The sequence below is a fragment of the Mangifera indica genome, chromosome 5, assembly GCF_011075055.1.
Source record: "Mangifera indica cultivar Alphonso chromosome 5, CATAS_Mindica_2.1, whole genome shotgun sequence".
Classification (NCBI taxonomy): Eukaryota; Viridiplantae; Streptophyta; class Magnoliopsida; order Sapindales; family Anacardiaceae; genus Mangifera; species Mangifera indica.
The window spans coordinates 18,103,128-18,122,491 of record NC_058141.1 but is presented as its reverse complement, the minus strand read 5'-3'; the positions used below and the strand labels follow the sequence as shown (position 1 = coordinate 18,122,491).

The 19,364-nt window shown below is 35.9% G+C and overlaps 4 protein-coding genes across 5 annotated transcripts; all 4 read left to right on the top strand.

The window, feature by feature from the left end:
• The first annotated feature begins 1,028 nt into the window (after positions 1-1,028).
• On the top strand, positions 1,029-1,948 carry LOC123216461 (NDR1/HIN1-like protein 12). Its single transcript, XM_044636863.1, has one exon. The coding sequence runs from the start codon at positions 1,286-1,288 to the stop codon at positions 1,883-1,885; it is 600 nt and encodes a 199-aa protein (XP_044492798.1). The 5' UTR covers positions 1,029-1,285; the 3' UTR covers positions 1,886-1,948.
• Positions 1,949-3,906: 1,958 nt separating this feature from the next.
• Positions 3,907-7,582, top strand: LOC123216460 (metal tolerance protein 1-like). Its single transcript, XM_044636862.1, has 2 exons — positions 3,907-4,328; positions 6,082-7,582. The coding sequence occupies exon 2, from the start codon at positions 6,082-6,084 to the stop codon at positions 7,339-7,341; it is 1,260 nt and encodes a 419-aa protein (XP_044492797.1). The 5' UTR covers positions 3,907-4,328; the 3' UTR covers positions 7,342-7,582.
• A 3,478-nt stretch (positions 7,583-11,060) lies between these two features.
• LOC123215969 (transcription factor bHLH67-like) lies at positions 11,061-13,526 on the top strand. Of its 2 annotated transcripts, none has more exons than XM_044636296.1 (4): positions 11,061-11,453; positions 11,710-12,369; positions 12,477-12,878; positions 12,991-13,526. In XM_044636296.1, exons 1-4 carry the CDS (start codon positions 11,442-11,444, stop codon positions 13,111-13,113), a joined length of 1,197 nt encoding a protein of 398 aa, XP_044492231.1. In that variant the 5' UTR covers positions 11,061-11,441; the 3' UTR covers positions 13,114-13,526. The 2 variants fall into 2 exon arrangements, with proteins under 2 accessions (XP_044492231.1, XP_044492229.1); XM_044636294.1 differs by having other exon boundaries at positions 11,069-11,439.
• A 3,588-nt stretch (positions 13,527-17,114) lies between these two features.
• LOC123215743 (protein CURVATURE THYLAKOID 1B, chloroplastic-like) lies at positions 17,115-18,641 on the top strand. Its single transcript, XM_044635960.1, has 7 exons — positions 17,115-17,449; positions 17,538-17,695; positions 17,787-17,873; positions 17,991-18,053; positions 18,139-18,176; positions 18,249-18,342; positions 18,422-18,641. Exons 1-6 carry the CDS (start codon positions 17,281-17,283, stop codon positions 18,304-18,306), a joined length of 573 nt encoding a protein of 190 aa, XP_044491895.1. The 5' UTR covers positions 17,115-17,280; the 3' UTR covers positions 18,307-18,342; positions 18,422-18,641.
• Positions 18,642-19,364: the final 723 nt, after the last annotated feature.

The window sequence follows — 19,364 nt, the reverse complement described above, 5'->3', positions numbered from 1 at the left end:
AATTTTTATTATTTATAATATTATACTTATCTAACTCTCATTCCATTTCTTTTAAGCATGTATTTACTTACTGGGATTCCGGCCATTCAAAAAGCACGACAGAGGCTCGACAATTAGGGGAGGCAATTTCCAAAATGGAAGGAAAAGATTTAAGTGAAAAAGATGGGGTTGCAACGAAGACTTTTCACATGCAGAGTCAGATTCATTTGATGAAATAAGTGTAATTCCACTAGTGAAGAGTGTGGGATCTGACGAGGCGTGGGCCAATGACGTAGAAGCACGTAGGAACGTTAAGACGCAGCCACCTATTTTGTTCATGCAGAAAAAGTTAAGTCCGGAGACTTATCCCTATGTCGGTGACCCTGTGCATGGCAGTCAGTAACAGTTGCAGCCACCGCTTTTTTCTCTTTTTACGCAATATTTTGTCCATCTAGTCTCATCTAGAAGCATAAAGAGACTCTTCAAACCTCGCTTCTGAAACTTCAGTGTTTCCATGCTTTCACACTCTCTGACCGCAATTTCAAGGGCGAAAAAGAGTTTAATTTATTTATTAAATCTATTAAAGAAAGCAAAGTGGTGACATTTATTAATTAATTATATCCCTTTGTGGTCTTTGTTTATACCATTTCCAAGCATTATTTAGCCTTTATAGATCAATAAATTTGCCAATCACTGAAGGGTCGGTCTTTTTGTTGAAAAGAAAAAGAGAAGACACAAGGAAGAAAAGTTTTCGGCGAAGGGCCACCCAACTTGAACTAAACTTGATTGAGAAGAAGAATTGTTTTTTATCTTTTTTAGGTAAACTTCACTTTGAAGTTGTGTCGAGGTCGAGTGAGGAGATAATTAAGTGCAAGCCAGACGCTTTTCAATTTTGTTCCTTCGTTCACATGCTTTTTTGCTTTGTTTCAATTATTTCCAGACACAAGTTTTGAGGAAAAAAGAGATAAAAGGAAAACAAATTATTTATAATAATAAATACCAATTAAAATTTGAAAAAAATAAAAAGAATAACTTTAGTTATAAGGGTGGCCCATACTTCCCTTCCTTTATGTTTGCTTTTTATTCTTCACCTTCTCCATCTTTCTTTTTTTGAATTTTCAATCGCCACCATCACCACCTTGCTTTTCTTTGCTTAAACACACTCTCTCACAGTCTCTACATCTACCTTAGCAATGTGTTTCTTAAATATAAAATAAATATCTACGTTGAAAGGGCAGAAGCGCAGAAACAAACACAAGAAGAAACCCACCAAGACAAATCAAACACTACTGATCAAAAACTACGCATGGGATCACCAACAGACTCCACCGTCAAACATTCAAGCTCTGTTCTCTGCAAAGTTGTAGCAATCTTCCTCCTTTTAGCGGCTGTCACAGCCTTCACAGTCTGGCTCGTCTACCGGCCTCATAAACCCCGCTTCCGTGTGGTTGGGGCTGCCATTTATAACCTCAACGCCACCGCACCACCGTTTATTTCCACCTCCATGCAGTTCACTCTTGTCACAAGAAATCCTAACAAGAGAGTTGACATAATATACGACAAGTTATCTGCATATGTTTCGTATAGAAACCAGCAAATAACACCACCCATAGTTTTGCCTCCGCTTTATCATGAGACAAAGAGCACAGTGGCGCTATCTCCAGTTTTGGGTGGTGTGCCAGTACCTGTGTCGGCGGAGGTGGTGAATGGGTTGGTGATGGATGAAAGTTATGGAGTGGTGAACTTGAGGGTTGTACTTTTGGGGAAGTTAAAATGGAAAGCTGGTGCCATAAGGACAGCGAGATACGGAGTTTATGTGAAGTGTGATGTTTGGGTTGGTTTTAAGAAGGGTTTTGTAGGTCAAGTTCCTTTGCTTGGGGCTCCTCCATGTAAAGTTGATATATGAAATATATGGACATGTAAGCTCTTGCTTTTAAAGCTTTTTTCTTCATGCACTCCTTTTTGTGAATTTTAGCTCTTCACTATGTCAAATTTTTGGTTTTTAAGTATTATTACTGACGCAGATCATGGATAAATTCAGAGTGAAAATAAGAATCATGTTATGGGCCACAAAGTATTGGCTAATCCAGGATAATGAAAGGGTGATCATGTAGTGAATCGTGATGCTTCCTCTTTCCTTGTCCTCTAGTCTGATATCTGCTACTGCTAGCTAGCTGTGGTTCTTTTATTTTTGTATTCTTGCTGGTTACCGACAACTGTTTTCAGTAGTCAATAAGCATGGCCACAGTCCACAAGGCATGCATATAAGTGGAGCGCATGGCTCACCATGCAAACCTAGTTAATTTGGCATTGACATTAATCAATCAAAAATTACTTCTAAAAAGAAAATTAAGTAGTATTCATGTGTTACAAGTTATGTTTAAAGAAAAAGAAAAAGAAAAGAAGAAAAGCATAGACGTCAGTAGTTGTTCTATCCCTAAAAAAGTTGCAGTGTTGAACAATTACATCGCTGATGTCAAATTGAGTACATGACCAAATACTCAAGTTAGGGCTAGATTCGAATCAAGTTTGAATTCGAATTCGGTTCAAATAAGCCAGAAACAAGCTAGTTTTAAATAAGCTCGAGCTCAAGTTTGAGCCAACATTTTCAAACTCAAGCTTGTTTGTCAAACTTACGAATTAAAAATTTTGATACAAAACAATATTGGTTTGATTAATATATGCTAAAATGATCTAGTTAAGAGTTTGAACTCAAAATGAGTCAAGCCAAACTCGAACCAAATTTGAACTTAGCTGTAATGACCGCAAGCCCAAGCTCAAGCTCTATTATATGCAAATCGAGCTGGAGTTCAAGCTCGACTAGACTCAATTCGAATCTAACCCTTATTCAAGTAAATACTTTGATAAACTGTTGGTATGCATAGTGATGGAACTAATAGTCAAGTGGATGGATGCATATATAAGGTATCAGATTCATATCTTTAACTGAGTCAATGCATCAACCAATCAACTACTGTTAATAGATGCTTTAATTGTATGCTCCCTTATCATAATCTATAAACATATTTATAGGAAACTATTAATGTAAAAAGACAAAACAAAGAGTAAATGTGAAACAGATTCTATCTTTAATTCATCAAATGTAGTTTCTTTCTTTTAAGATTAAAAAGGAGCTAGAACGCTGCTTGAATGATGTGAAAAGAGGGTGTAAATGTTTTTAACAGAGGTATATGTCATACGAAGGAAGATAAACAAAACTTATTTAAAAATTAAAATTGATATGGCATAGACTGATAAGACCTGTATGACTCTGACTGAGGAATGTCAAAGTAAACAATTGCTTTAACAATTTACATGAATAATCAAAATCGTGACAGAATCACCAGGGCCCAAGAAGTGGCTTTGTATTTGCTTTGTTGTTGTATTTAATAATGGGCTAGATGTTGGCGGCCCAAAATCTGTTCTTGTTCAGTCTCTCTGCACCTCCCCATAGACTCCAACTTCCTGACCGGGCTGAGTAATTTTCTAAGAGACTTGACTTGAGAGAAGGCAAGCGGAATTGGGTTTAGAAGAGCAGGGATTCATAGTGGGATTGGATAGAAGTTGAAATTTGAAGTTCACAGAAATGATGGTTCTTGATCAAGGCAATGAGCAAGTCTGATATATATGTGGGGATTCAAAGAAAGAGTCTGTCAATGATTATGGATTTTAAGTTGTTGAGGTGTGTTTAATGATAGGTAGCTTTGAAGGCAAAAGTAAATTGGTGGGTTGGTGAAGTCTATATTCAAGATTAGTTTTGCCAATTGAAATTGAAAGATGAACAAATAAAAAGATATCAGGTGACTCGGATGAACGCAAAAAGTAGCAATCTCTTTCCACAATTGTATTTAGACATAAATTTTTATTACACTATTGAATGAAAACAGCTTAGTCATAGTATAATTATTGCAAACTACTCCTGTTTTTAAAATTATTCTCAAATCGAACAGATCCAAATGAGATAAAGATAAAAAAGATTACTTTATTTGATACGTAACATGTTTCTCTTTCCCTTAAAGTAGAATTCAGATCAGACCCGCATGGATGATTGGTCTTGGGGATTAAAAAACAGAGCTTCGTATATGTACTCTATCAACGAAATGACCGGAAGGTACGAGTTAAACATAGGATATAGAAGGATCATCAGGGCTAATATAGTACAGTCGTTTAAATTTTTCCTTGGGCACTTGTTCCTTCTATGAATCAAAGTACAAAAAGAGATCACGAGATTCAAAACAAAGACTTGTGCTGCCTGAAGCCGAAGAGGAGTCCTTCCAACGGCAATCTGAACAAGAAGAGATAGTTTAAGAGAAATTATATGCTAAGCCTTGTCTTTCAGACTGAAAAGGGTAAGTTTTCTTGTAATTATTCGGAATATTGTATAACTGTTTTGATTCATACTGTCTTCTGTTTCGAATAATAATACCTCTAATTCTTGTTTTCCTGTTATCTGTTTTATGCTGATTTAAATACTTTCTTTTTCAAGAGTTTGTTGGTACTTGAAATTATTGTAGAACCTGATTAGAGTTTGTTTTAACATCATGGCGTTTATTTTATTTTGTTTTTACATTATGGATTTGTTTGATGCTGTTGGAAATGATTTTTTGGTGGAGTGTGATATTGTTTTTTTACAACTAAAAGTCTTTTCAGGTCTCTAGTTTAGGAAATGTTTTCTGGGTTTGTGTTATTGGGCCTTTGCTGTTTTTTCTATTATATATAGACTAAAGTGATATTTTTTTAGCATTTGTAACATTCTTCTTCTGAACATGCTTGTGTTTAATGGGATGGTGAACTCGAAACTCAATACTGGGGTTGATGAAAGCTTTTTTGGTTTCACTTTGCTTAAAGCATACCACCCTTGTCAATTTTCGCCTTATCAATAAAATGTCACCTAATCTATAAAATACTTGCATTTTAAGATTGATTCAACTGATTATATGTGGAATTGCACCCTAATTGACTTACTTGGAAGTAAGTAAGGTCCTTGTAAGAGTAGCATTGCTTGCCGGCTGAATATGCTTGCAAAATATTTTCAAAAGAATTTGAAAGTCTTGATTTCATCAGCTGCATTATATAATTTTACTGGTCCTGGAATTTCCTGTTGGTAGGTTGATTTGCATTGGTTGGACATGAAGATTTTTTGTAATTTGTTTCAGACTTTCATTGTCGAAGCTGAAAAAAAAAATCCTATCTTAGCTTTTTAGGCATGTATACTTAAGAGGGAAAAATTTTTGCTCCTCTTTGTCGCATTTGAGGCATTAACCCCGCTTGTCTAGTGAAGCTTCGCATATGACAGGAGTTCTTCACCGTGCAAATTTTGCAAACACTTTTCCTTTTTGCAATCGCATCTTGTCCAGATTCTTTGATATCCATGCTCAATATAATTCATTATATTTTGCTTATTTTGTTTCACCTAAAGGACTTCCTTTACCTCTTCCTCTGTAGTGTTTCTGATAGAGCTTGTCACTGTAAAGAATGTTAATGGGCACTTAAGTAGCTCTCTAAAGAGTACTCTATATTTGCTTTCTCAAATGAAAATTTGCAGTTCTTTTTGCCCTCTCATATAATAGATGTCTTGACTCACCATCACCATGAAGGACTTACTTTTGTGTGATAGTCTCTTGTTTCCATGTGTGAATGTTTCATGTTTCCTCCAAATTATGTTTACTTCGAGCTGTGTCTCAGTCCAAGCTTGAAGACTGTAAATGTAATGTGTGATTTAAAAAGTATTTGATTCAGTAACACACAAGGAAATGTTGTTATTTGGTCATAACAATGGCCATTGTGAATTAACATAGAAACTCCCTAATTTGTCTCTCATTATTTTTTCTTCTATGTGTGGTCTGTTTTCTATTTATTTGGTGATTTATTAGCTATAATGTTATCATCTAATCTAAAGCATCAAATTACAGAAAGAGAAAATTTTTCCATTTTGTGCATTATTATTCAAGTTTTGATTCTATTGTTCATGTGGTATTGTGGAAGAATAAACTCTTTTGCTATTTAAAATAGGAGGATGGTTTTATGATGATTGAAACCATATATAACTTGTCTGCATATTCATTAGAAAACCATTAATGATTGTGTTATGATCAACATCAGATGGAAGGCCAAAGTTCTCAACACGGGCAAACTATTGAAATAAGTGTCGATGTTCCTGATGGGGCAAGAAACCTTGGGGGGAGTATGACTTGTGGTGAAGCACCTTGTGGCCTTGCAAATGCTAGGGCAAACTCTAAAGAAGCCAAAGAACGATCAGATTCCATGTGCAAGCTTCTAATAGCAGTAGCGCTTTGTGTTGTCTTCATGAGTGTTGAAGTAGTTGGTGGCATCAAAGCTAATAGTCTAGCAATATTAACTGATGCAGCTCATTTACTTTCAGATGTTGCTGCTTTTGGTATTTCTTTGTTGTCATTGTGGGCAACTGGATGGGAATCAAATCCTCGTCAATCTTATGGATTTTTTAGGGTGGAGGTTCTTGGTGCTTTGGTTTCAATCCAGCTCATCTGGTTGCTTGCAGGAATTTTAATGTATGAAGCCATTGTTAGACTTATTAGTGGTACAGAGGAGGTTAATGGCTTTTTAATGTTTCTTGTTGCTACTTTTGGTCTTGTGGTGAACATTGTCATGGTTTTCGTGTTGGGCCATGATCACAGTCATGGTCACGGTCGCACTCACAGTCACAGTCACAGTCACAGTCATGGTCCTGATGATCATGATCCTGGTTTCAGTCATAGCCATGGAAAGACAATCACTGTGGGTCATCATGATCATGATGAAGAGCATCATCATCAACATGATGAGAACTCCAAAGCTGAGTTACATCATCATAGTGAAGAGCATTATCGGGAAGAGTGCCTCCATACTGAAGATCTTACCAAGCCACTCCTCAGCAAACCACAAGGTGCACAAGAAGAGAAGAAGCAACGGAACATAAATGTACAGGGAGCTTATCTTCATGTTCTTGGGGATTCCATTCAAAGTATAGGAGTAATGATTGGAGGGGCAATTATCTGGTACAAGCCGAAATGGAAGATAGTTGACTTAATTTGTACTCTCATATTTTCAGTTGTTGTTTTAACGACTACAATTAAAATGTTGCGAAACATACTTGAAGTCCTAATGGAGAGCACACCAAGGGAGATTGATGCAACAAAGCTTGAGAAAGGATTGCTGGAGATGGAGGAAGTGGTGGCCATTCATGAGCTCCATATATGGGCTATCACTGTGGGGAAGGTCCTATTAGCTTGCCATGTCAAAATCCGGCCAGAAGCAAATGCAGACATGTTGCTGGATAATGTGGTACAATATATTAGAAGGGAATATAACATCAGTCATGTGACCATACAGATAGAACGTTAGTTTTGGGCATTGAAATTGGTATTAGCTGTGTCTTCAACTTCCATCATTGGATCTTTGATTTCAAGTCCTAAGGAAGCTATTTCTCATATAACCAATAGCTCTTCAGCTTTTGATCATTGAAATTGGTATTTAGGCAAGAGATAGCTGTAATCATAAAAAATTGCAAACTATTGCTGCTTAGTGCTTCGTATCCAGAATAATTGTTGAGTATAATATAAATGTTTAGTATTGTATCCTGTCATTTATTTCAATGTATACTAGTTACCATTTTAGTTCCATAAAAACTTATGCAGTACTCTGTTTATGGGAAGAAGTTTTAATCAGGCTGGTTGAGTAAAAATGTATTTCTACTGCAATAGGTATTCATCAACTGTCTCTGTATATTGGGGTCTACCTACCGAGTCTCTTGAGTGTCACTGCATCATGGGAACTCCTTGATAATCTGGATTCTGGTCAATTTCTGGTGGACTCATGATGTTGGGAGGTGGGGGCGGTGTTGTCATCTCGATTATTACTGAGGAAGCTCAACTCGTGAAGCCAAGTACTCTCATTTTTCTGTCGAATGACAAAAGACCCTTGTACAGTGACAAGATGTATCTCTGATTGCCAAGAGAAATTCTACGAAACCACTGGAGTTGTGCTTTGGTTGGGAAGAAATCTTTAATATTTACTGCAGTTACTTATTTTAATGGTATCTAAATGTACCAGTTAAACCATAAGGTTTAAATTTTACAACTATTGAGAAAACGAATGCCTCTAGATCTTATGGTTGTGAAGTGTGCTCTAGTTTATAGGAAGAAAATAAAGACCATAGTTTTAAAGGATAAGATTGAGTTTGGTGTTCTCAAGCTGGGATTTTGCTGGATTGAGTTTGTCTTCTTTGTAATTTATGTTTAACATATCTCCGCTGCAAGCACATACACATTCACATGGGGCATTTTGACACTTCTAAATTATTGAGAGATGTATGAGCTGTTGCGTTGCCTCTACGGCGTAGAGAGGAGTCTGCCACACCTGAGATGGTTATCTAGAAAAAGAAAATCGCCTTATACAACAGGATCAATATTTACACAACAGATGATTTGGGTGCGTTGATATCCCATTTCCAAGATTATTAATTTGGAATCTTGTCTATATTAGGCTTTCTCTTAATGTCACGGTCCATTGGAATTTGCTTTGAAGTAACTTGGCGAAGGTCAAGGTGATGGTGGCTTCATGATAAACTACAGTACTCTTCTACATTGTCATGTCCATGTCAGGCCATGAAGCTAAAAATAACTAAGTGCATTTGCTATAAAAATGGAAGCTAAGAAAAATTTTCCCTGGACTGTTGTAATAACTAAAGCGGTGAGAGTAATTTCACAGCAGGTAGAAGAGAAACAAACAAAATTAGGCTTCAATTGACTTGAACAATAAATCTTAGCAAATTTTGAAGGGGATTTCATATTGTCCAGAGCTTTTATTCATTGAATATCTCCAGTGGAGTTAATAAACTTGAAAAACAAAATAAATGTATTGTGGGACTCGATAGGGAAGCCATACTTGCTATCTAGTATTCACTATTCAAGCCAATCATGTACTTCCATTGGAGACAAAATTTGTGTCCCGAGACATTAATGCAGAAACATGCCTAGAGGCATTTGCTTAGGCCCCATCCAGCCATTTTCAATTATTTATAATAAGGGAATAGGAAAATTTCTCACCCAAATTCAAAATTATACTCAGGGTAGATCAGTAGATGTTCAAATTTTCAATTGTAAGTAAGGGTAAAATCATCATTTTATCTATAAACCCTAAAACCTAAAAAATTATATTATTTCTCCTCTTAGTTTAGAAAACTCATATTTACCCCCTATAATTGAATTTTAAAAAATTCACTTTTCTTTCTTTTTCAGGTTTCATCTCTGATGACTTAGAAAACCGATCAATGATCGAAAAGAAGCGAAGGACGACTCTTTTTGTCCAGATAGGGAAGACTCGATGAAAGACAACATTTCATCGTCCTTCGTCATTACACCTAGATGATTGTTTTTCATTGTCCTTTGTAGTCAGATTTTGAAGATAGGTGGCCGACCGTCAATTGAAATGATGGTGGTCAAAGAAAGAAATAAATCTTATGGTGAAATCTAAACTTTTTAAACTTTGAGAATGAGTTGAAGTATTAGTTTTTAAAACTTGAAGGGGGGGAATGATATAAGTTTCAAAGTTTTTGGGTTTATGGATAAAATGATGATTTTATCTCTGTCTTTAACTAAAAATTTGGACAGTAGTTAATCTATAAGTTGGTGTTTAGATATTCCATCTACCATAAATATAATTTTAAGATTAGATTAAAATTTGGATAGGAAATAGTCATTTTCCCTTATGATAAAAACTATGGTAAAGCAAGACATTTATTGGAGACATATTTGGATAAAACATGAATGTGTGAATTTCATTTAACCATGCAAATCATATCTAAACTTATTCCCACCCAAGGTTTAACCTATTCTCAAATACACATTTGTGACATTTTAAAAATTAAACACCTACCCATAAATCATTAAATCTAACCAAAACTAATTAGTTATATGAAGTAAAATTGTCATTTTATCACTAAACTCTAAAAACTTATATTATTTTCTCTTCTTAGTTTGAAAAACTAACACTCCCCCTTTCCTTAGGATTAAGTTTTGAAAATTTTATTTTTTCCCTATGGTTTTTTCTTCTTTCTCTGACAAGCGAAATTCATTCTCTTTGTCGGCTCACTTTCCCACCATCGGCCTTTTCACTGTTGCAGTTTTGTCAAATAAAGACAAATCATCTTCATCTAACGAGAAAACAAAGACAATAAATCATCTTTATCTCTTCATCAAACGAAAATTGTTCGTCTTTATCTGATGGAATTGCAATGGTGGGAAAAGATTCTGATTGAAAAAGTAAATTTTTTAAAATATAATTTCGGAGGAAAAATTATTAATTTTTCAAATCAATAGGAGAAAATGATATAAGATTTTAGAGTTTTTGAATTCAATGGTAAAATGAATATTTTAGCCCTTATAATTAATAGTTTTAGTTAGATTTATCAATTCATAAATAGATGTTTCGACTTTTGAAACTCAATAAATATATATTTGGGGAAGGGTTAAACCCTAGGTGAATAAATCTTTTGGCCTAAATTTTTAAGTTCATGTTTTTGGACTTGGAGAAATGTGAACTATACTTGTTAGGTAGAACAAGACAACGCCGTGTTACTGGTTTTCCTTCGAGAGATAGAGCCTGAATTATGAGTTTATGGTGGGTTTTTTTGAGACAAATTAATGATTCGGAGATGGAAGCCACTGTTGGTGCCGTAGTCAACAGGGTAGACTACACTGAAATGATAATAAGTATCGTGGCATGTGGGGCTGATTAATAAAATAAGGTGTGTGAAAGAGAGATAAGGAAGCGAAGGGATAAGTTGATGACAGGGAAGAAATTGGAAATGGAGAAATGAATGACACATGATGAGAAGCTACATAGGAGGACTTTAGAAACCATGAAAATTTTGCAATGGGCAGATTTACGTGTACCACTGAAACCTTTTATTAAGGGAAGAAGCAGTATTAGTAGTCCCCACAACTAAATGTCTCCTCTGCTGGACAAAACTGCCATCGCCAATAATGCTTTCGGGACATTGTAAACCAGACAACCCTAAACCCTTAAGCCTACGCGCTCTCTCTTTTCTCATACTTTCAATTCCGTTTCCAAAATATGTCCTCATTTTCTTGCTATATATATAATTCTTTCCCACCTTTCATTTTTCATCTCACATCCTCTGTGATTTTCTTCATCACTCTTTTACCCATCTTCACCTTCGATTTCTCTCTCCCTCTCTGTAACTTACCTCACACCATATAAAAATATTTTTATTAATATATATATATATGTATCTGTGCTCATAAATGGGGTCTTGTTCTGCTTCTTGGGGCTTACATTTATGACTAGTATTGTTTCGTTAGCATCGCTGTGGAATGTTTGTATAGACAAGAGATAAAAGAAAGAATTTAAGAAGCTATTTCAACGACAATCTGCTCAGCTGCTGTAATGGAGAGGCTTCAAGGACCCATTAATCCTTGCGTATGTTCATTGGAGTACTTGTCTTTCCTTTTCACTTCCTTTTTCTAGAATTTTGATATGCACTGCATTTACTTCTCTAAATGCCTGCATTCAATGCAGTGATACTGCGTTTTCTGCAAATATTAACATCTGCTATTTCTGTTTCCCATTCCTCTTTTATTCTTTTCCTCTGTTAAAATTGAAACTACCCACCCAATCCATGATATAGTACTTTGCCTTGCTTCTAACAATTTCTGTAATTTCCTTTTTTTTTTTTTCAATTTCTTGCAGTTCTTGGGAGAACATTTGAATGTGGAGGGCTTAGAACAAGAATTTCTCAACTCCGAGGCCTTAAAATTTGAAGATGAAGAAGCTACATACTTCTCTATGCCAAGTTCAGAAGACAAAATGCCATTTCTCCAGATGCTTCAAAGTGTAGAAACCCCATCAGTTTTCCCTTTAAAAGAACCCAACTTTCAGTCACTTTTGGGACTCCAACACCTGAAAAAAAAAACCTGGAATGAAATAAACCCTTACGTCTCTGAAATGGAAAACCAAATTCAGGTCTTAGAACTTGAAAGTTGTATCACCCAAGAATTATTAGGCCTGCATTCACCAGTGAAATCACAGTCAGAAACCAAAGACCTCCGTAATCCACATTCAACTTCATGGCTGGAAGGTGCGAGCTCAGAATCCAACCAGGACCAACCCAACTCCATAGAAGTCACTCACCCTAACCCACAAACCAGGTCTAAACACACCCAGTTGTCGAAAGCCCCTCCTGTAACTCGAGAAAGAAGAAAAAGAAAGCGAACAAAACCAACCAAGAACAAAGAAGAAGTAGAGAGCCAACGAATGGCCCACATTGCAGTTGAACGTAACCGCAGACAACAAATGAACAACCATCTCAATACTCTCCGTTCTCTCATGCCTCCATCTTTCGTCCAAAAAGTAAATCAATTTAAAACCCTTTCATATTTTGTTACTTTCATCCTGCAATTACCTATATTTGAACCAAGAGATTTTTTTTTCTGTTTTTTCCATTTTCATTGTTAAAGGGCGACCAAGCATCCATTATAGGGGGTGCAATAGACTTCGTGAAGGAACTGGAGCAACTTTTACTATCACTTGAAGCCCAGAAGAGAATGAGAATGGAAAGAACCACTGTAGAGGGTTGTGATAGTGCCGCGTCAAGTAGCTCCACCGACAAGGCCAACGGACTTTTGGAAGTGAGTCCACGAATTGTGAATGAGGGGGAAGTGAGGGCTGAGAACAATTCAAGTGGGGCAAAGATTGAGGTGATTGTGATACAAAATCATGTTCACCTCAAGATTCAATGTCCAAGACAACCTGGTCTGTTGTTAAAAGCCATTGTTGCCCTTGAAGATCTTAAGCTTACGTTTTTGCACCTCAATATTACTTCCTTCCCAACTACAGTCCTTTACTCTTTCAATCTGAAGGTACTTGTCTGCTTCTTTGTCTGTTCAGTTTCTTTTTTCTGTTAGTCAACCATTTTGACTTATGACCTTGGGCAAACTTATTCTTATTTTTCCGTGGGTGTGTTGAATGCAGATAGAGGACGAGTGTAAGCTAGGGTCATCTGATGAGATAGAAGCAGCAGTCCATCAAATATTCAGCTACATCAACGGTAGCCGATTGGTCAAATGGTTAAAAAAAGTTGACTTTATGGCTTAGGAGGTGCAGAGCAGGTAGAGGCAGAGAAAATTAAAATGGGAGGTGAGAAAGTGAGAGTGGGGTGAAGGTGTCCGTAGGAAACTGGATGCTTTGCAGAACAAAGAATATGATGTTCAAGGGTAAACCCAAAAGAAGATGGCTTGTTTGTTAATTATAAGAAATTAGAATAAATATGTGTGTAAGCAAGCATGTGAGTGAGTGAGTGATTTTGTTGGTAATTTGCATTATTTAGGTTGTGGGTGGTGGGACCGGATGAGTTTGGCCTGGTTGAGGAGTTTGAAAGTCTAATATTCTCATGATTAGAAATTGTGAATGATGCGTCTCTTTTATATTGACTTTGCAGTATGTCTGTTTGTTCAGAGAGATATGGTTGTTTCATCATGGGCCATGTGCACTTTTCCATGCTTTTAAGTTCAAATAAATATTACTTACATTATTCAAGTACATCATCATTATTAAATCGACATTTTCTACTTTAATCCACAATCATACTTGAATCCTCATTTGGAACTGCAAATTCAGTTCAAAAATCCTCCATTACTCAATGTCGTGAGATTTGAGTTAAGTTAATCCCTATAGAAGTGAAAAAAACTATTTGAATTGTATGTCATAAAAAGTTGAAATGAGGCATATCCAACTTAGAAACCTCTTTTTGAGAAAGACAATAGAACTAACAATTTATAAAATTAAGTTAAATGGCCTTAAGGAGCACGATGAAACCAGTTTAATAGCCCAGAGAAAACAGAGAGAGTTGATAGATGCTTCACCAGAAGGTAAGCAGGTCTTCTGGTATCTTCTTTTGACTCAAGTTAAGCAGACACATTCGGATTTTAGTTTACAAGCAGTGAAACAGCCAGCCTTCTAAACAATATTTTAACTTGGATTAACCAGATTATCATTCACTGCTTAATTTACTCTGCTGATGCATAGAAAGAGAATAAAAGGTGACGTGAAGAAAGAAAGTGGGTAAACAGAGTCAAAACGGTGAGACAGGGGGAGAAGCTTGAGGGTACCCCACGTTCCAACACTGAAAATTGGCATACCAAAGTGCAGAAAAAAAAAAAAGCACACATCCCCATGTGAAGAAAGTATCAAAAGACGTCTGGTCAGAGAGTGATCAGCCTAGCCCAGTCCTAGCCATGCTGATCTTCGCGTCCCTTTTTCAGTTTTCCCAAGGTCACTCCCAATCTTACACAACAGTGGTTTTAGCCTTTAGGCTCTTTTGGAAACTCCTTTTGGCACCTCCATCATCATAACTTTTTTGACTGTTTCTTTTTTTCATTTAAAAAAACTACACAGAAACCCATCTACTTCCAGCGACACCTAACTCTCTTCTTCAACCAATTTTAACAGATGAAAATAGACTAAACATTAAGGTTGCTCACATGATTGGCAAATCACTTAACCTATATATTCATTATGTACAAAGTTTTAATTGGAGTCACTGCCTTGGGCAACCCTGGACTTAGATGGAAAGAAACTATATAGAATTGGATACAGAAGAATATTGGTCTCAGATTTGGGAATAAGTGATGCTTTATTCGGAAATTCGAGCCAACAACATATTTAAGTTTACCTATTAATCTGCCATTTTCATACATCATTGGCATTACCTTATTATTATAATCTCCCATTTATTTCCACCGTATCTCTTTGATATAATAATTTAAGCTTATCGTTTTTGTTCAACATACATACATACATACATATATATATATATATATATATATATATATATATATATATATATGTTAGGGCTGCATTTCTTTAGATCTCGTAAAAATGAAAGAAGTTGAAAGTCTCAATGTGGTGGATTACCAAAGAAATTGCCGTCGCTGTGAAGACTTTTAGAGCACCAGCCAGAGATTAAATTGTTCCTTTGTTTTCTTCTCTTCTTTCAGATCCTTTTCCAGCAGCTGTTCCAATGCATTAATGCAACTGAGATGGCAATGTTGACTTTGTTGTTCCTCCTGAAATACTTTAACTTCAAATATTTTGTTGATTTAGCATCTTCTTACGGTAAAGCAGATAAGTCATAGGAACAATGGTTACTTGAGGGTTTTTTTTTTTTTTTGGGGTATAATGTAGAGACAAAATCTAGCCATCTTGCAAATTCCAAATAAGAAATGGTGAATGAATCATTCATGTACAATTGACAGTGAGTAGAACAAAGCTCAACTTACAAATTACAAATTCGAATAAAAGAAACAGTGCCTCAAAATCTGATAACCTTTACCTTTGCCTTTGCCTCAAGGTTCCACTAGGAAATTGAAAACCAAACCAATGTCACTTTTTATTTATCATTATCTCTTAATTGAGAATTGGGCTGATTAAAACCAATTTTTGTCCTGAAAGCTAACGTATAGATTTACTGACGTTGGTGGGGATTATGGGGAGTGGCTTGGCATGGACGTGATCATCACAAATCATTATCACATTGATCAGAGATCCCCGCAACCTGGAAGATTCTGTATTTTTGGAAATACGTAAACTTCATCAAAGGGACCCTCGCATCGTAACTTGAGAATCCAAATCACCGTTGAATCAATCAATCTCATCACGCAGTACTCTTCATGTCAACACACAATCAAAACGGTCAATGCTAATAAAATTAGTTTGATGCAAGGGTTGTCCAGTCAACCACGCTTAACAGGTAAAAATGACCACTGCAATGCACAGTGAGATCACTTCTCGTTATTTGTTGCAATTTTTGCATGAATGAAAGACGTTTAGCTTCTTTTTCAACGTCATCTTGGAAAAAGAATGTTTAGACCTAGAATCTGTCCAGGTCATTGCTTTTCAGTCTCATGAAGAACATGGGTGGTTTTGTTTAGTTCAGTTTTTCTCAAGCAAGTGTTGAGAGAAAAGTTGAATGCCATTTTGGGGTGATTCACCGAATAAGAGAAGCAAAGCAATTGATGGAGATGGGAGACCAAATAAATTTGACAAAAAGTTAGACAACAAGACAAATTACTTATAATGTGGGGACGTGAGATCAGTTCATGATTCATGTTCCGACTGAGAATTAAGAACTGTTCAAAACCGGGTCTAAAAAAATAAACGACTTCCAGTAAAATTGACAGTAATAATTTACCTCGAAATGGGGTCTCGTATATCCTATCCCCACTTTCTGGTCTGGTTTATAATAAATTAATTTTTAACTTTTTATTATGAATTTAATTTTACCTTCCTATCGTCCTCACCTGGGCATGGGAGAGGAATCCTTTATCTTCCTGACTTTTTTTGTTTTATTTACTTCGGGACTTGGGTTTTGATACTATCAGAACCAGTTCTAAACATATGACAAAGAAAGAGCAGCTTCTAACTCAAGGTCCTGGGCCTAATGCCACGATGTTGGATTGGCCCAATCCTGCTTTAATTGCGGTAGGACCTAATATAAATAATGGCCCATTTTCAGAAAGCCCAAATATCTGAAAAGGATTAATGTAGTAGTTCTCCACTGTTATAAAACGAGTTATAAGTTATTATGTGAGTAATTACAAAATCAACGGCATAAGCTGTAACTGTTCGATTAGGCAGAGTTAATTATTCTAACCTTATTGATACGAGTTATTGTAAATTACCAATCCCTTCAATAGAAAAAGTGACCATTAAAGGGGCATACATGGTTGCATAATTTATACTTTTAGCCTCAATTTGAACTTACGTTATAGGAAGGAAATCTAGTTACGTCCAAAAAATTGGGGGGGGGGGGGGTCCTGTTCTCCGAATTGTTAAACAAATATCAATCGAGATTTTTTTCGGAGTGGATTTGAAACAATTGGTAATTATTAGTTGCAAAGTAACTGAATTTGTAGATTTTTTTTTTTTTTCATTTTTCATTTTTTTCCCTGCAAAGCAAGATAACCCAAGCAAGCTTTTAGCAAAAGAGGGGGAGTATTCAATTCAATCAAGCACCATAAAATGCCTATCCAACAGCCATGTCAGCACTATCTGGATCAACGAATGAGTGGTTGTCCTGCTCCAAGCTTGGAAGAAGAACCATCTCCACATTCCAGTTAAAATTATCGACTTCTAATTATACTAAAATACTAAAAAACAAGCAACATAAACAAATATATCAACACTTTCATCATACTGCATCTCTTAACGAATCTCTCACAGGGCAACCTCCAGTGAAGTAATATCCTGTAGGGATTCAAATCAATGGCCTCAACTTCCTCCACCACACTTTCTCTTCCCTCTTCATCAACCCTTGTTGATGCCAAGGCTCATCGCCAGTCAGCTGCTGTCTCACCCCAATATGTAAACCTCCCTACACTCCCACCACCGCCTGTTCAGTCTCAAAACCGTCCCTGGAAGACAGCTGCTTATTGTAAGTCATTCTTCGCCTATATCCTTCTTGTATCACAGCATAAATCTTGTGATTTGTAAATATATTAATTATAATCTTGAATTTTCAGGTCGAAAGATTGCGCGCAATGTTATGGCTATGGCAACAGGAGAGGCTGTGGCAACAGGAGAGGCTATGGCAACAGGAGAGGCTATGACAACAGGAGATGCTCCAGCTCAAGTTGCAGCGACTGAATTGCCAGAAATCGTCAAGACATTGCTGGACGCTGTGAGTTCATATGGTTAGCATAATTTTCCCTCTGTCGTTGTATAGGAACTGAGAGATTTTAATACGAGAAAACTTAACCTTGGATGAACAGTGGGACAAAGTTGAAGATAAGTATGCAGTCACTTCACTTACAGTTACTGGTGCCGTTGCATTATGGGGCTCTACTGGGATGATTTCTGTGAGTCTCTTCTTTAGTTCTTTTTTTCCCAATCATTATTTGAATTTGCTTGTAGATTCACTTCTCAAACCTGAAATTGTAAATTGGATTCTGAGGAATTGATACCATTTTTAACAGGCAATTGACAGGCTTCCATTAGTTCCCGGCTTACTTGAGCTGGTTGGCATTGGCTACACTGGGGTAAATTGAATTGAGTTTATGGTCATAGGCGATGTTGAAAGAAAATAAACCATGTTGTGATGCTTTACTTTCTCTCTGTTTGCAGTGGTTTGCATACAAGAACCTGATTTTCAAACCAGAAAGGTACATCAATTTGTTATTTTTGGCATTGGGTAGAAATATATCTGCTAACCACACTCGTTAAACAAATTTCAGGGAAGCATTTATACAGAAAGTAAAGGACACATACAGGGATATAATCGGAAGCAGCTGAAGGAAAACCAACTAAAAATGCTGCTGATAAGATGAGGTACAATTAAAGTTTTTCAAGCAAATACCTAGTAGCATTAGTCCAGGAGGATGTAACCTTGCTTCTTTTGTTCACCCAGGTTTCTAACCAGAGTAAAGCTCTTGTAATGTACTGTTATGATCCTTTGAAGGTACATGTAACTAAGTATTTCAGTTGCCTTTCTTTAGCATTATAATATGCTCAAGGGCAACTTTCTTTCAACATTTGCAAGTAAACAAAGTAAATCTAGATTGCCAATGTCATAACTTCTAGGCATGTCTTTTATTGTAAGACTGGGTAACAAGGTTACATTTCCATAACTCATCATTCTGCCTTTTATTTTTAGTTAAGAAACAAATATCGTCTTCAAATTCAAAACAAACCTTCATAAATATGGCATCAACATTTGGAATGCTTTCAAAAATATCTCCCCCCAACATTTTCCACACTGTTGGTCTTACTTCTTTGAATGTAAACGTACGGAAAATGGTCGTTGTTCAATAGATTATCCTTTATTATTATTATTAACCATATGCTAATTATGACTAGGTCAAGTAATGTGTTGATTGACAATTATAACCTCTTCCCACTTGGAAAAAATTTGTCTTTTCCGTTGTCCCAGAGTTGAGAACCTAAACATTTCATGGGGTGCGACAACATATATTTTCGTGACGTAAGTTATACGTATATTTTTATTTTAAAATTAATTTATTATATAATAGTATGTTATTATTGATATTTAATTTAATATTTATTTCAAATATACATTAATTTTATTGTGTAATAAAATATAAAGATGGACCAACTTTCACGTGCTGTTTAATTGTTTTCTTGTGGTATCGCAAATCTAAATTAGTAATAACTGTTTAATCTCTCCTAAATTTATTTATGTATATAAGAATATATATTCATGAATGGATGATTTTTAATTTTTTAAGTTAGAAAAGTGAACGTGTTTATTTATCTATTAAATTTGTTAATGAAAGTTGGGAACTTTTTTTTTATAAAATTGGTGAAAAAAAAAAATATGTCCTTTATTTTTA